Here is a 16,222-nt window from a genome sequence, read left to right as displayed (position 1 = left end):
GGAGGATTTCTATATAGCGAAGGCCATGATAAACCGGACCTGGACAGACACGAACCAGAAGCTCCGCCACTTCGTGATATCGCTGGCGGTTCACGGATACCACCACAGGATATGCAGAATTCAGTCTTTCCACGAACCGGATGACAACTGTGTGTGTGTCTTATGCAACAAGACATGTGATAGATACCATATCCTAATCTGTGGAAATCCGGAGCTATCAGTGATTGACTGTTGAATCTAAGTGATTCTCAATTATGCACAATTTGTGCGCTTTATTATTATTATTATTATTATTATTATTATTATTATTATTATTATTATTATTATTATTATAAAATGTAAAATACCGATAATGTAAATTGTAAAAACCTCCTTGTACGACACTGCTCTAGTGTGAACCGGGCTTGTTTCGAAGTAGTGTGGGCCGGACTCGTGTGAACCAGGTCGCGCCGTCGCGGCTGGGGCGGGCCAGTGTGCACGGGGCTCCCTATTGATTGCCCCGTGCGCACGCAGCCCTTGGCCGGGCCAGTCGAGGCCTCTCAGTGTCTGAGCAGCCTCCCGCGAGCTCGCGTCGCCCTCTCCCACCCGTTGTTGTGTTCGTTTGTGCCGGGTTCTTCGCTCTGTGGACCATGCTCAAGGTTGGTATTGCAGCTCTCTGCCTGCCCCCTGTGTGTGCTGCTTGCATGGGCCTGAGTGTGTGCTGTCGTGCAGACGACGGGTGACTGACGAAAACCACGGATATTGAGGCTGTAGCCCGTGGCCGCAGTCGCCCGCGCGCCTGCCTCGGATAATGAGCTCTGTGTCCGAGGCCCGTCCGACCGAATCGATACGGAGCGCCGCCAGAGAGTTGCAATGCCGCGTCGCCCGCCCGCCGAGTGCCAGTGTGTGTGCTGTGTTCTGTTCTGCTCTGTTCTGCTCCCAAAATTCTCTGCCTCAGCCTCTGATCACGTGTTGCAGGATGCGACGTTGAATTGATCGTGTTGTGTACAGGACACTGTATCCTATCATGTAGGTGTGGTGTGCATTTCTATCTTCTCATTACTAGATAAAGGCAAAATATGAAATTTCATATTCTAATCTAAACCATTCCTGCTAGCGGTTTAGGAAGAAAGATATTCACGATTCACTTTTTGTAAAATTCATTTAAAGCCCCAAAAATTTCATAACCCACAATAGTTTGGTAAAATTGTGATATTTCATAAAAAATCTTTACAGTTTTTACATAATTTGGCGATTTTTCCCTCCGTTAATCTTTCTATAACCACTACTAAATCGGACTTTCCAGATATCATAAAACACTTGAGAAACCCAAGCCGGTCATTCCATCAACATTCCGGGATTTCCAGAAGCAAGTGAAGTGTCCAAATTCCCCTTTACAGTTGTACTCGTATCTTCAGTAAATCCGAGAAGTCAATATAAAATAAGTGGTTCCTATTACACCTTTGCTCATTCTTTCAAACCCAGTTAAAGTCTTCAATGTTGCCTTGCCTACTTTTATACGTGTAAATAATTTGAGCGGGTTTCACACACAAGTTTTACTGTCTACTTAATTTTTTATCTTTTTACAATTTCATAATATTTTCATCGTATAAAACAATATTAACTGACATTGTGGTATAATCTTTTGCCGTAAAATATAGGAAAGTAGTTACTCTATTTATGTTGTATTGTAACCAGTGTTGAGTCCAGCCAGTGTTAGAACTATTTATCTAGTAGTTGATACAGCGTCATTAAGCATCCAAATTAATAAAATTAATTAATTTATCTAGTTCTTGCTGTCTTGTTGTATTTTATTTGGTAGATCATTTATTATAGATTAAACTATTAATCTCTAAATACTTATTTTGCAAATGATGATGCAAACCTCCTCCAAATTGTTTAGGAATGATATTTTAGCATTGAAATATGTATTTCATATTTTGCCAAAATAAATTTTATATTTAGCTAAAATTTTCTTCATGTTGTTCCGGTCTCTAAGTATCTGCGAACACGAGAGTGACGAAAATCTGTCTTTCATAAAGGAAATGCATGTCCTCTTTGTCCGTCTGTCTGTCGGCTGGAATATCCTTTGAGTAGGAAACGTTTTTGGAACAAAAATCGTATCAATTAAATGAAGTACCGCAACATAATTTCTATCGTGAGCTTCAACTCGATCTGAAGAGGCTATTCAGAGAAAACTATGTGACGATAACAAGTGTTAAATAGTCCCCACAATAGATACTTGGAGGGAACCTGCCCCGAAGTAACTTTGTTCACCGCAGACCCTGCGTCTGGTCCTGCAAGAGACGGGCATCGGCACGGATTTCTTACGGACAAGAGAACTCCTCAGGTGTTACGACTGAACGTAAGCTAGAAATTTATACCGTTCTTGGAACTTGCCACGTTTTAATGAAATCACATAGCTCCAAAACATACACGGTCATTTTTACGAGACCTACTATCCATGCGAAACGTGATGTTGATTTAAATATTTTGGCTACACGCTTTCGGTTCTCTGATGCAGAAAACATAAGTATTTCACATAATTCCCGTAATCACGATGACAATTTTTAAGAAGTATACGTATGAACCTTTCACTCGGTTAGTGTCTGTGTTATTATATGTAGCAAAAAGTTGAAAAGAGAAGAACTGTTATCTCGGGAGTGTTATTCCGTGTGCTCTATTCCAGAACTACCTAGAAATTTTGACAAGAAATTTACATTAGCTATATCAATTTATTTTCTGAGTCTGCTATTTAATAAGTAGTAGTTATTTAGCGTCGATGGGATTTGTGAAAGCGAGATATTATTTCGCGAGATGGGGCGGAAGATTATTTGATATTTGCCTTACAGTTAACGGAAACTTGTGAAGAGACCAAAACAGGTAATCCGCACAAGCGGGAATCGAACTCATGTCCGAGGTCAGTTTTGGATTAGAACGCGTTTATCGCCTTAGCTATACCGGTGATAATTTGCAAATCAAATAGGCGTATGTTTGGATACAGATGCCATAATAGTCGAGGAAGATTTAGTGTTGAGACAAAAGTTTCAAGGTTTATTTGAAAGTAACATTTGGCACACATTTTCAGCAACTCTCTGTTACACATAACAAATACTACTATATACGCTCAAATGTTGATTACCGTATTGTATATAAGTGAAAACGAAATCTTAATTTCCTACTAAAATCGATTACGCGATGGTGGGTGAATCCAATAACTGTTGCCAGCATGGTGTCCGTCGCTTACAAGGGACTCCCCTACCCGCTTGCAAATATTTTTAGCAAATCTTTGTGTATTTTATTCTGATACCGAAGACATTGAGCATGAAATGCCTCCTATAACTTTCATTATTTGTTTTTATCCTCTTGTAGCTCCTGTCTCACCCCTAGTCCCTTCAGACTCCGATCGGAGGCCCTCGATATTTTCACTCGTAATTCGAATATAGCACTGATTAAAAATGTAACTTTAACTAACTTTCTAGACAACTAAGAAAACATGCAGTATTTTCCAAATAACTTCTGACAAAACTCCAAACTTTTTGCTTCTGCAAATTTTGATTTGATGGACTTTCTGGTTCACATGGAAGCTACAATTTTTATCCTGAAAGCCTTCGTCCAACCAATATTTTGTAAGGAAACATGTTTTCAACACCTGTGGAGTAACGGTTAGCTTGTCTGGCCGCGAAACCAGGTGGCCCGGGTTCGAATCCCGATCGGAGCAAGTTACCTGATTGAGGTTTTCTCCGGGGTTTTCCCTCAACCCAATATGAGCACATGCTAAGTAACTATCGGCGCTGGACCCCGCACTCATTTCACCGGTATTATCACCTTCACATCATTCAGGCGCTAAATAACCTAAGATATTGATACAGCGTCGTAAAATAACCTACTTAAATATATATTTTTTATTTTCTTCCATAAAATTGGTGCTCATGAGAACTCCATAATAACCAAATTCCTGCTTCTCTGCTTATTTACAGCTATATTGTAATTGTAAGGCATCCTGCCCAGGACTCGCGTTACGGAATGCGCGCTGGTTCGAGTCCTCAAGAGGGAAGAAATTTTTCTCGTGAAATTTCGGCCAGTGTATGGGACCGGTGCCCACCCAGCATCGTGATGCATTTGGGGAGCTACGATAAGTAACGAAAATCCGGTTTCGCAAACAAGCTATAATGACTGGGGAGAACATCGTGCTAACCACACGATACCTCCATTCTGGTTGGATGATCGTCTACCTCTGCTTCGGAATGTGGACGTGAGGCCAGAAGCCGTTTGGTCGGTCTTGGCTCTTCATGGGCTATAGCGCCTTACTTTACTTACTGTTGTAATTATTCTTGGAAGCACAGTCTATACAATATTGTTAGACGGTTTTTATTTCTTTTAATTTATGCAAATGTATTTTGGGTTCGATTTTGAGCATAATTTCAGTTTGCACTTTCACATGGGACGCGATGCAGAGCTTACAAATTCGTTGAGTGAAAACCCATATTTCTGTCAGATTCAGCTACTTTTTTTTTTTCAAAAACCTCTAGCACCTTACAACCGTTTCCTTCCTCCCTTGCATGAACACAGCGCATTACACTTGTTCTCTTCCTCACACCCTGTTGCAAGCGCAATTAATTTCTGGTGTTGTTGGTATTCCAGCGTGACTGTTTCTCTACGAGTAATTTGAGAGAAGCAAGAGAATAATGTAATGCGTGGGTCTATTTATTCTTACAGAAGTGTACGTATAAGTATTTTTTTCGAAAGTCTTTCCTTACACAAATAAAATCAAAGTCCTAGAATTACCGATTAGTAATTTATTTGAATCAAAAGCTTTAACAGTCATAGTTACGTTCTTACAGAAACTGCTAAAACATTTGCTATATATCTGGAATATCTGGATTCCGATTGATTGCAATTTTGAACAAAATGCTGAAGTAAATTAGTCTCACGAACATAAACTCTGTTTCATTATTATGTTAATTAGAAGAATGAACTCAGTCACGCTTCCCATCCCAGAATAAGGCTGGATTTAAAATTTTGTCCAACAATTCGCCTTAATAAAAATAATTTCTTTTTCAGATTAAGTTGTCAGAGATCGACAACCCTGACTGAAGTGATTAGAAGACAGTTATTACTAGAGCCCGGATGTTTAGGCATTTATTTTGGTTACAATAGGGAGTCATATAGACACTATAACAGTAAAAATAGGCAGTGAAATAGGCATTTTTTATTCATGGAAACGGACAAAAAATAGACAAATACTTAATAAACTATCCCATACGATGCTCACTTTCCTTGGTTACATGTCACAACAAAATGCTTTATAAGTTGTCAAGTGTCATAATGAGCCGCCTGTCAGAGAGAACGTTTTTCATGGAGGAAAAATATCTTTCTACTTCTACTAAAGTGATTGGAGCAAACTTAAAACAACTTATTTCAGAAGGACTGTGTCTACTTTCTGTCAGAGATCGGGAAAAACCGACTGTATATTGTCTCAAAAATAGGAGTGTGAGAAGGGATTAGAGACTTCAAAGTACGCGTGACTTGTGCGTGCAAGCGACAACAGTAAGGGGACCTGGAGACTTGCTTTTAATACTTCCCTCATCCCCTTTCTTTCGCTGGAAAATCCTGAAGTGACCTGAGCAGTGAGAGTATACTGTTCAAACATCTTTGTTAAGGGACATAAAAGATGGAATCGGTAGGGAAGAAAAGTTTACGACTTCTTGGAAACTTGTGTATTACTGAAGAATAAGATTCTCAGCAATATTTGTGTTAGGTGAATATAGATTTTTACTTTGTACAACCGTTCTTTTTTTGTTTTTTGATATAATTTATGTGCGGTTTATTTTAAATGCATGAAAATATAGAAAATGTACAATAATGACGTAAAAAGGGTAAAAGAGACATTTATTTTTTAGTTAGTTATTTAACGACGCTGTATCAGCTACGAAGTTATTTAGCGTCGATGAGATTGGTGATAGTGAGATGGTATTTTGCGAGATAAGGCCGAGGATTCGCCATAGATTACCTGGCATTCACCTTACGGTTGGGGAAAACCTCTGAAAAAACCCAACCAGGTAATCAGCCCAAGCGGGGATCGAACCCGCGCCCAAGCGTAACTTTAGACCGGCAGGCAAGCGCCTTAACCGATTGAGCCACGCCGGTGGCTAAAAGGCATTTAACTTTAAATAGGCAACGGGAGCTAAAATAGGCAGAAAAGGCAAAATAAAAATTGGGCCTATCGTCGTCAAATGTGTGTAAACGTGTTTATCTGTAATAGGTATCTCATACATACACTCGGTTTAGAAAAGACATTTTGTCTAACATCCGGGCTCTAGTAATTACATTCAAAGGACACAGATTCATATTTTTTTTACATCGTTCAGTTTGAAGTGGATTTATTAACTGACATTTACAAGACGCTAAACGTTACGCTGCATGAAATCATAAAATATTTCAGTGCTTAAGTCTTAACCCCAAATGCGGCCAGTGAATTATATTTTCTTCACGACGAAGGATCAAAACACAGTCTGCTTCAATCAGAACGACCGTTCAGAGCAGCTTCGTCCGACAGTACGAGTTATGTGCACTCAAATCGCGCGGTGCTAGTCTCCCGTGAGCTTCGATCGAAACTCTTTGATATTTTACAGTGTAACCGCAAAGTACCAATAGGATAAAATCGTATCGGCGTGGGAACACAACGAACTCTGTGTAAAATGGTAACTTTGAAAGGAATAAGTAGAAGTGTACGACGAGCAATTCTTGTTTCGTGTTCATTCATATGCCCAATGGGAAGCATGCTGCAGGCCGAATTTGTTTTCTCTTTGAACCAGTTTTCATTGTTAGAATTTAAATAAGCTGCGATTGAGTTACAATTAGGTTAGCCTAACACACCTCTAATCAAGCAAATAATATGATTGAAGTGTAGAGAGTATACCGTGCCATGAATGATCAATTGGGCAAGTTCTTTACTCATTCGCAATGCAAATTGTCTTTGAGACAGCCGCCGTTTCTGGAAGTTAGGTAAACTTTTGCATCCTAAGTTTAAAATAGCATGGCGATTTCAGCTGTCCTAAAGAACATAAGGTTAATGCTTACTTTTCACAGAACACACACGTTCTGAGCCATCAAGTTGTTGATATTCTCATAGATTCGTCGTGTTATTTAATGGTACTAAATTTCTGTTGTATATACAGTACGTTAAAAAAATCCAATATTTTAGGAGGTTGTAATATGCATCAAAACAAGAAAATATATCTGATAATTATGGGCCCTACAACACATACCTTCTGAGATCTGAACGCTTGTTCATAGATGCTCAGTGTGACGTCCGTTTATGGTAATGCATTTTTCTGCCCTACAATACAGCAGGCTACCAGATAATCATATCGTAGTTGACACCTCTAGCATGGAATATTGATACGTCGCAAGAAATACTGAAAATAAAAGTTTGGTTGCGGATATGGGCAGGGTTCAGCAGAGAAGGTGTTGTGAATTTTCGTAATCAGCATGCGTGGGCTGATGAAACTTCCCATGCAGTTGAAGAAATAAGGCATCAGCACCGATTCTCAATCAACGTATGGGCAGGCCTTCTTGGTGATAGATTAAGGTCCATACGTGCTACCACAGAGGTTAACTGGGGCTCGTTATCAGGACTTTCTTATTAACGTATTGCCTACCTTGCTGGATTATGTACCATGTTAGCAAAGACTACAGATGTGGTTCATGCATGATGACATACCAGCACATTTTTTCCGCAATGAGCGTGAACACCTGACGCTGACATTTCAGGACCGCTGGATTGATTGGAGAGGTCCCACACCTTGGCCTGCTCCTTCCTCAAATCTAAATCCTCTAGACTTTTGGTTATCAAGAACAACCAGGTCAGTTTCAAAGAGTGCGTGATTCCTTACGCCGAAGGGCAGAGGAATGCACTGCCATGAATGGACGTCACATTGAGCACCCCTTATGAAAAAGTGTACAGATCTCAGAAAGTATGTGTTGTAGGACCCATGTTTATTAGAATTTTTTTCTTGTTTCGATCCATACTAACACATCCTAAAATATTGGATACTTTTTAACATTCTGTATAGTACGAAAATATCCTGCAGATGGCAAATATTCTTTCTCCCTTCATTTTATCTTCTGGTGTTAAAAAATTGAGACTTTTGAAATTGATCAAATATTACTGATCTTTTCTTCGCTACATATTATTGAACAGATGGTAGCACAGTAGTCTCAAAATGGCTGATATCGAAGTGAAGATAAAGAACGAGCTGTTATGGAATTTGTAACTACATCAAATTAATTGAAGATTAAACAATGTGTTTGGAAAATTCAGCACTGTTTCACAATAGTTGAATCGCTGTGCTAAATTTGAACAACAAAAAAATCTGTATGCCGGTCTTGTCTCACAGTCACCGGGTTTAAGTTACCCATGATGGTCAACAAAGTAATCATGCTCCATGTATATTAATTGCAGAATCAGCGTGATGACCATTATTGAAAATCTAACTTATTTCTAAGTCTGTGCGCAACGGACCCCTTGAACCCAAAAGTCCAAAGTAAAGTAATATCTTCTGATCTCCTAAGCCATAATGTGGTGAAAGGAAATACTTCTCTCGGATGCTCTGACAACGGTTCATGAGTTTGAAGACTAATCCAAGCGATAATTTAAATAACGGCATTGTGAGTAATCATAAAGAAAGAAAAATTTAAAATGCATCATCGGAAGGGAAAATTCATGTTCTTCGTTCCTCTCTTCGACTACAACAATATTTAGAAAAACCAAAATCAACTCTAGCAGGAACATCAGGACATTGATATCGTTTCGGCAATCTGGCTCTTCGAAGTCATACACGATATTATGCTTCTGTAGGTTAAGGTCCGACAGTACCTTAATGCGCACCATTCATGGTTACATTCGACAAATAGTTCCGAGCTTGATGCTCTTTATGAGATGCTTCGAAGACAGGCTTATTTTCGAAGAAAGTAATTGAACAGGAAAACAGGAAGGAAGGTAATTTCTACCACGAGGGATAATTGCTTTTGTGCAGAAGTGAAGAAACTCAAAATGGACGGAAAACGGAAAATACTTTCTTTAACTTTCAACGCCACTTTTAATACTTGAAAAACATTTTAATATCTTGGAAATAACTTACAAATTTATATATCAACAGGTTTCACATTTGTCAAAAGTACATTCCAGTCGGTATCTACATGCCTTGTCTTCCTTAAGTGTTATGAGTACTTAAAGAATATATAGCCATCGTCATTTTTCTTGATCGATTGTAGGGGAGACTTCTCAAAAGGAGAATTGGAATTCGCAACGGGGTAGATTCTTCTCAGTACTTAGACTCACTCTAGCATTTTTGTTATCGTCTCGGTGACTCTGAACAGCCGACTCGTTTCAAAGGATCGTTAATTAATAGCCATTTAGTACACGTCAGTTACATACTTATTAGGTCTTGTATGATCGTAGTCCTAATTGAACAGCGTGGCTCGTACAAAAAATGTGTTTGATAATTGAATCGCCCTCAGAACTTCAAATGCTCGCCGAGTTGGCAGGGTTAGAAATATGGGATTGAAAAAATATCCCTCAATAACATGTTTGGTTTCATTCGGCGCGTAGGTTGACACATTATTGAGAATGTGATGCAGATTTTCTGTCGTGTCCACTGGGGCTTGCCGGCTTTTGTTTCAGGAAAGAACTTTTTTATTTTTTTTAGTGCACACAGTTCGTAGAAATAACTTTTTAGTAGCGCTGTTTTAATTAATATTTAGCTGTTCCTTCAGGCACTAATAGAGTAACTCTTTTATTGAGCAGAAAATAAAATACGTTGAAATGTCGTTTGCATTGCACTCTCAATTAAATTATTCATTACTGAAACGCAAACTAGTTACAGTTTATATTTTACCGGTATTTGCAAAGTAGTTCCTGGACATAGCATTAGATTTTGGCTCTAAAATTTGTGGACTTGAGAGATGTTTTATAAAAAAATTATTAACCGTAATGGGGACATTACGGGAATGGAATATGTAGTCTTTATCTGTGATTAAAACAAGTTAACTTTTCCGTTCAACTATCAAATATCTCCAGTGAGATGCCAGAATTCTTGCGCATTGAAGGTTTTTCCATGCATTGAGTTCTATTAAACTCCATTCAATTATTTAAATGCACATGTTTTAAGAGGGTGATGGGTGAATTTTACATTCTATACAAATCTTAAGGTAGCGACTTCATATTTTGTAAAATTCGTTCCCTTATAATGGGTATTCATGCTTATAAGTTCAACATGCTCAAATGAATGGTTTTTGAAATGCTGAAATTAAAAAAAAACACAGACCATATTTTTTTTATCAAAATCTAAGTTTCATACTTGACTTTTGTACGGTATTTCTGATATACAGGGTGATTCACGAGGATTTACCGTCTTTCACGGAGCTTATTTCCGAAGACATTTTGAGCAAAACATGTCATATAAACATTGATCCTATTCTCAATATTTACAGAGTTACGTTTCGTTATTGGAACGCATTGCTGTGAACGCGTGATCTTGGTCAGCTTGCAGTCAGCAGCCAGCGCGAGCGCTACGGAAATCAAAGATAGCCGTATGCAGTTACGTAGAGCGACGAGTGCCGTTCACAAGCGTACGACCAAATGTACTTAAGCGGACGGCGACATTTTTTTAAATGTGTTGTAAACTCTCCAAGACTGTAAATTAGGATGCAAAATTGAACTGCAAATAATTAAGTCGGTGGAAGTGGTGTGATTTGTAATAATTGTTGTGATAAGTGCGTAATAACAATGTAATTTTCTAGTTAAAAATAGAAAAAGATGTATGTACGAAGCAACTAAGGACCTCACAGCACATTTTTAGCTTCATAATGTTTGCCAGTTAAAGAAGTGATACTTCTGAATGGTTCATTCTCTGTTTGTATTATTCTTTTACCTTCAAACTAAATAAAAGTCGTATTTTACAAACAACTTTAAATTAGTGTGACTCTGAAAATATTGAGAATAGGAATTACAGTATGTTTATATGACATTTTTGGCTCAAAATATGTTCAGAAATAAGCTCCGTAAAGGACGGTAAATCCTCGTGAATCACACTGTATAAGAACTAAGCATTCAGAAATTTTAATTTACGTCTATAAATGGGAGAGATTTTTAAATATACAAGTTCAAAATTTAATTATTTAGTGTTCATTAATAAGTTTAGTTTTAATTTCGAAATTATTTATTTTACTAAAAATTATATTGTATTTCGTTAAACACAGTACATAAAACATGCGGTAGAAATTTCATGCTTCTAGCATCAGAATGGTAAGAGCATTTAAACTTTGAACATGATGAAATGTGCTAAAATGTGTTAGAAAGCAACTTGTAAAATTGGCTGCCATTTAAATATGGCGTAATTTTTATGTTTAACTGAAGGATTGCTGATTCATATTTCACAAAAAAAAGGACAAAAAATAAATAAAAAGCAATTTTTGGCTGAAAGTGAGCAACACTTCACCCGTCTCCCCCATTAACACGGACGGAGCTTGGACACATCACTTGAAGTGAAGAAACTAGTAAATTAATGGGAGATTTAAATACCCTATACCGCCAATGTGCCATTATTAATTTTTCTTATTTAATGACCCTTCATCTTTTTATCTCACACTGTCTGAAGTCGAAATTGCGATAGAAAATCTGAAAAATCATGAGTCTTCAGGTATCGATCAAATTCCAGCAGAATTAATACAATAGGGTGGAAGCGCATTATCTAACAAAATTTATAAGCTTGTACTTACTATTTGGGAAAAGGAAATTGTACCATAACAATGGAAGGTGTACATAATCGTACATATCTTTAAGAAGGGGGACAAGACTAACTGTAGTAACTTTCGAGGAATATCACTTTTGTTGACGTCGTAAAAAATTTTGTCCAATATTCTTTTCAGAAGATGAACTCCATATGTAGATGAAATTATTGGGGATCATCAGTGAGGTTTTAGACGTAATAGATCAACTATCAACAGATATTTTGTGTTCGACAAATAATGGAGAAAAATGGGAGTATGAGGGTACAATGCATCAGTTATTCATAAATTTAAAAAATGTATATGACTCGGTTAAGGGAGAAGTTTATATGATATTCTTACTGAATTTTGTATTCCCAAGAAATTAATTCGATTAATTAAAATGTGTCTAAGTGAAACGTACAGCAGAGTCCGTATAGGTCAGTTCCTGTCAGATGCGTTTCCAATTCACTGTGGGCTAAAACAAGGAGATGCACTATCACCTTTACTTTTTAATTTCGCTCCAGGATATGCCATTAGGAAAGTTCAGGATAACAGAGAGGGTTTGGTATTGAAAGGGTTACATCAGCTTTTTGTCTATGCGGATGACGTGAATATGTTAGGAGAAAATCCACAAATGATTAGGGAAAAAACGGAAATTTTACTTGAAGCAAGTAAAGCGATAGGTTTAGAAGTAAATCCCGAAAAGGTAAAGTATATGATTATGTCTCGTGACCAGAATATTGTACGAAATGGAAATATAAAAATTGGAGATTTATCCTTCGAAGAGGTGGAAAAATTCAAATATCTTGGAGCAACAGTAACAAATGTAAATGACACTCGGGAGGAAATTAAGCACAGAATAAATATAGGAAATGCCTCTTATTATTCGGATGAGAAGCTTTTATCTTCCAGTCTGCTGTCAAAAAATCTGAAAGTTGGAACATAGGTTAAATGTGTTTGAGAATAAGGTGCTTAGGAAAATATTTGGTGCCAGGAGGGATGAAGTTACAGGAGAATGGTGAAAGTTACACAACACAGAACTGCACGCATTGTATTCTTCACCTGACATAATTAGGAACATTAAATCCAGACCTTAGAGATGGGCAGGGCATGTAGCACGTATGGGCGAATCCAGAAATGCATATATAGTGTTAGTTGGGAGGCCGGAGGAAAAAGACCTTTGGAGAGGCCGAGACGTAGATGGAAAGATAATTTTAAAATGGATTTGAGGAATGTGGGATATTATGGTAGAGACTGGATTAATCTTTCTCAGTATAGGGACCAATGGCGGGCTTATGTGATAGCGGCAATGAACCTCCGGGTTCCTTAAAAGCCAGTAAGTAAGTTATCCCTTTATCTCGGGAACTATTGAAGAGATCATCCTGAAGTTTTTGAAGGATAAAGGTAGAAGTTTTCTCAGCAAACTGACGCAGATTTATCAATGAATATAAGCTCTAGAATATTTCAAAATTTTAAAATAATTTTGATATTATGTTATTTTTTATGCAAATGCTCCATTTTATCAGGAACTATCAAAGATATGAGTGAAATTTTTAAGACATATTAGTAAAAATATAATAATGAAATGGAGGCACGTTAAGTAGTGTAGATTTAATAGTTTGATCTGAAAAATATATTTTAGATAAAAAAGGACTAAATCTGTGGCCTGGAGGAAAAAAGGTCTTAAGTCAATTTTTTGTGAAAATGAGATTTTTATAATATAAAAAGGAATAAAGTATTGAAATAAATGTTCTTAAATCCTTTATTCGGTTCAAAAAGTACTTAGACATTTGGTAACGCTCTATAAATCCAGTCAGGAGTTTTATTTGACTTTAACCGTTTTACTAGATTGTAGAGAATTGTTTCCGCTTTCAGAATATATAAAATTCTCATTTTCACAAAAAATTGACTTAAGACCTTTTTCCTCCCAGCCATAGAAATAATATCAACATTATTTCAAAAAATGAAATCTTTTTCTGTAACTTTTATTTCTCGTCAAATCTGCGTCCATTTGCTTAGAAGTCTTCTATCCTTGTTCTTTAAACATTTCAGTACGATAGCTTCACTAGTTCCTTAAGAGAATTGGTCATCAAGTAAGCAAATGTAACATTTTCGGTGTAGGGTAGTTAATCTCCCTTAAAATTTGTAACAAAGTTTCCCAGTATAAGTAGTTTCCCTTGTAGCTCAAACGAGAGGAGTTGGAAGGTTGTGTGCGTCGTGTTTCCTCCACCACACCACTCTGTTCCGCCGTGATCATTGTGCCGACGCTTCCATTCCATATTTGCTGCCTTTTCGCAGTGAGCGGGAGAAGGCCCGAACGCCGCCGCGTCGTCGTGACGACGGCGGACTTGGCCATGGTGTGGACGGACTACTACGAGCTCAAGAGTTAGTGGCACAGCAAGATGGCGCTGCTCGGCGCGTGCCTGCTCGCGCTGCTGTGCTTCGCGTCGTGCCAGAAGCCCAACCTGGCCGGCAACAAGCGTCGCGACGTGTACATCGCGGGCTTCTTCCCGTACGGACGTCACATCCCCGAGTCGCGCGTGGGACGTGGCGTTATGCCCTCCGTGATGCTGGCCGTGGACCACATCAACGAGAACCCGTCGGTGCTCCGCAACTACATGCTGCACATGTACTGGAACGACACCGAGGTACGTGTCTTTCTTTCAGCATTCTTTTGCATAGGCCTACTACAATAATCTCTCTCTATCCCCAGGGGATACTTTCCGAAACCTACCGCGGCTTCATTAAACCGCGGATAATAGCGAACCATATATATAAGCATTTTTTTTCGTTAACATACATATAGGCTATTCCATCTGAAATCGACCGAAATATAGAGAAAATTGACCTTGCAATTTTTAAATACTATGAAACTTTTTCTGTCCGTAGACAACTGTGATACAGGGACATCATTTTATTTTTACTAACATTTTTAATATTAACCTGGCTATACCTTTAGAGAACCGGAAACACAGTTTCCTACCCCTTTCAATGACTGTAGTTCGATGATACTGGCGTAAAACAAACAAATCACTTTACTAGGTATAGGAGGGAAGAAAAGTAGTTCATCCATTTACGTAAACTAGGAAACATCGCGATTTTGAGTTCGATAATTTTCATTAGGTTTTTGTTAATCAAAATACAGTACTGTATTAAGAATAACTGTTTTTACTCACGAACTGAGTTATCCATGAGAATTTATTCATTATGCAGTGTATATTATACTGTCTACAGCACATTAGCGTACAATATAGAGAATGAAGTTAAATTGAAAAATAATCATAATATGGATATTTAAACACATTTTTGAAAATGGTGGCCGTTCATTTCGATACATGCTTCAGTTCTTTTGTGCATATTATCGCACTATAGACTATTGCATCTAATTCCAATTGCCAGTTTCGTCCTTCGTACTAGTAACTCATGTTGAAATAATTCTGCACCTACTCTATAAAAGAGTAACTTACGTAGTGTAAATTCAATCTTCACTTCTGCCCGACCCGCATAGATAAAATTACTCAGACATGCTATCTACTGTCCGTCCAAGTGGTTATGCCGCAGGATCGTAGAAAGGGGGGAAATTACGTGACAGTTAAATACTTAACGAAGCTCTTTCATTTAAGTTATTTTAAACAGTTGTATTAATATTACGTAAACGTCCGATTCCTAACAGAAATTAATGTTTTCAGAAAAGAGCTAAGACAGCCCAGCTCTTACAGAGGGGCGAGCTGAAGCAGGTGGGGGAAATCGGGATGCGATGTAGGCAAACGGACAGTACCTGTGCGAAAATATAATTCAATATTGATAGCTCTTTCGTCACTGGAAAACGCGAACATATTTCTGGAACGTACTATACTCACTCACTCAGTGTTGTTTACTATATGCGGCCTTGGTTCTGTGTGGAACTTCACTAGTAGAAGGGGTGGGAGCGAAGTACATTCAAAAACTCAGGTACAATAAAAATTGAAGTAAAAATAAAATGATGTCCCTGTATAATGCTTTGTGCAACGTTTGAGGCATCAGAACTTAATAATGTTTAAATTAATAATATTTAAATTTATCGTATTTTCATAAAATTAGCAACTTTAAACTGTTGTGGCTCCGAAACGCTTCCACCCAATGATCAAAATCATGGTTTATTTTGATGCTAAGAAATTAAAGTTTATAGGCTATTGACATGTAAACAGTTTTTCTTACTTTTTATGGAAATGGAAAAATTTAGACTTTTCTTCATTAAGACGCCTTTACCCACGAAAAAAATATTTTAAAAATACAGGGACATCATTTTATTTTTACTTCTATTTTTATTGTACCTGAGTTTCTGAATGTAATTCACTCCCACCCCTTCTACTAATGAAGCTCAACCGTCCTCCACACAGATAATATTTTGGCGAATCCTTGGACCTCACCTCATCTCACTACATCTCGCCAAAATATTGTAAAAAATTGCACAAAATTGTAAAAATTG

At 37.7% G+C, this 16,222-nt stretch overlaps 1 protein-coding gene across 6 annotated transcripts in view; it reads left to right on the top strand.

Moving 5' to 3' along the window:
• Window positions 1–548: 548 nt before the first annotated feature.
• The window catches only part of GABA-B-R2 (gamma-aminobutyric acid type B receptor subunit 2), a 591,629-nt gene continuing 575,955 nt past the window's right edge, over window positions 549–16,222 (top strand). For 4 of the 6 annotated variants that reach the window (XR_011334566.1, XM_069838231.1, XM_069838230.1 and 1 more), the window contains exons 1-2: window positions 549–638; window positions 14,053–14,402. Coding sequence is in view for 5 of the 6 variants with exons in the window: in XM_069838231.1 (XP_069694332.1) it covers window positions 14,157–14,402 (246 nt within the window). In the remaining variant the exon portion in view is untranslated. Of the gene's footprint in view, window positions 639–686; window positions 1,009–2,172; window positions 2,345–14,052; window positions 14,403–16,222 lie in introns of those variants that run through there. The other 2 variants (XM_069838228.1, XM_069838229.1) reach the window with 2 other exon arrangements.

Source organism: Periplaneta americana, chromosome 10 (assembly GCF_040183065.1).
Source record: "Periplaneta americana isolate PAMFEO1 chromosome 10, P.americana_PAMFEO1_priV1, whole genome shotgun sequence".
In the NCBI taxonomy this organism is placed as follows: domain Eukaryota; kingdom Metazoa; phylum Arthropoda; class Insecta; order Blattodea; family Blattidae; genus Periplaneta; species Periplaneta americana.
The sequence above is the reverse complement of the archived record's forward strand: the minus strand, read 5'-3'. Positions and strand labels throughout refer to the sequence as shown.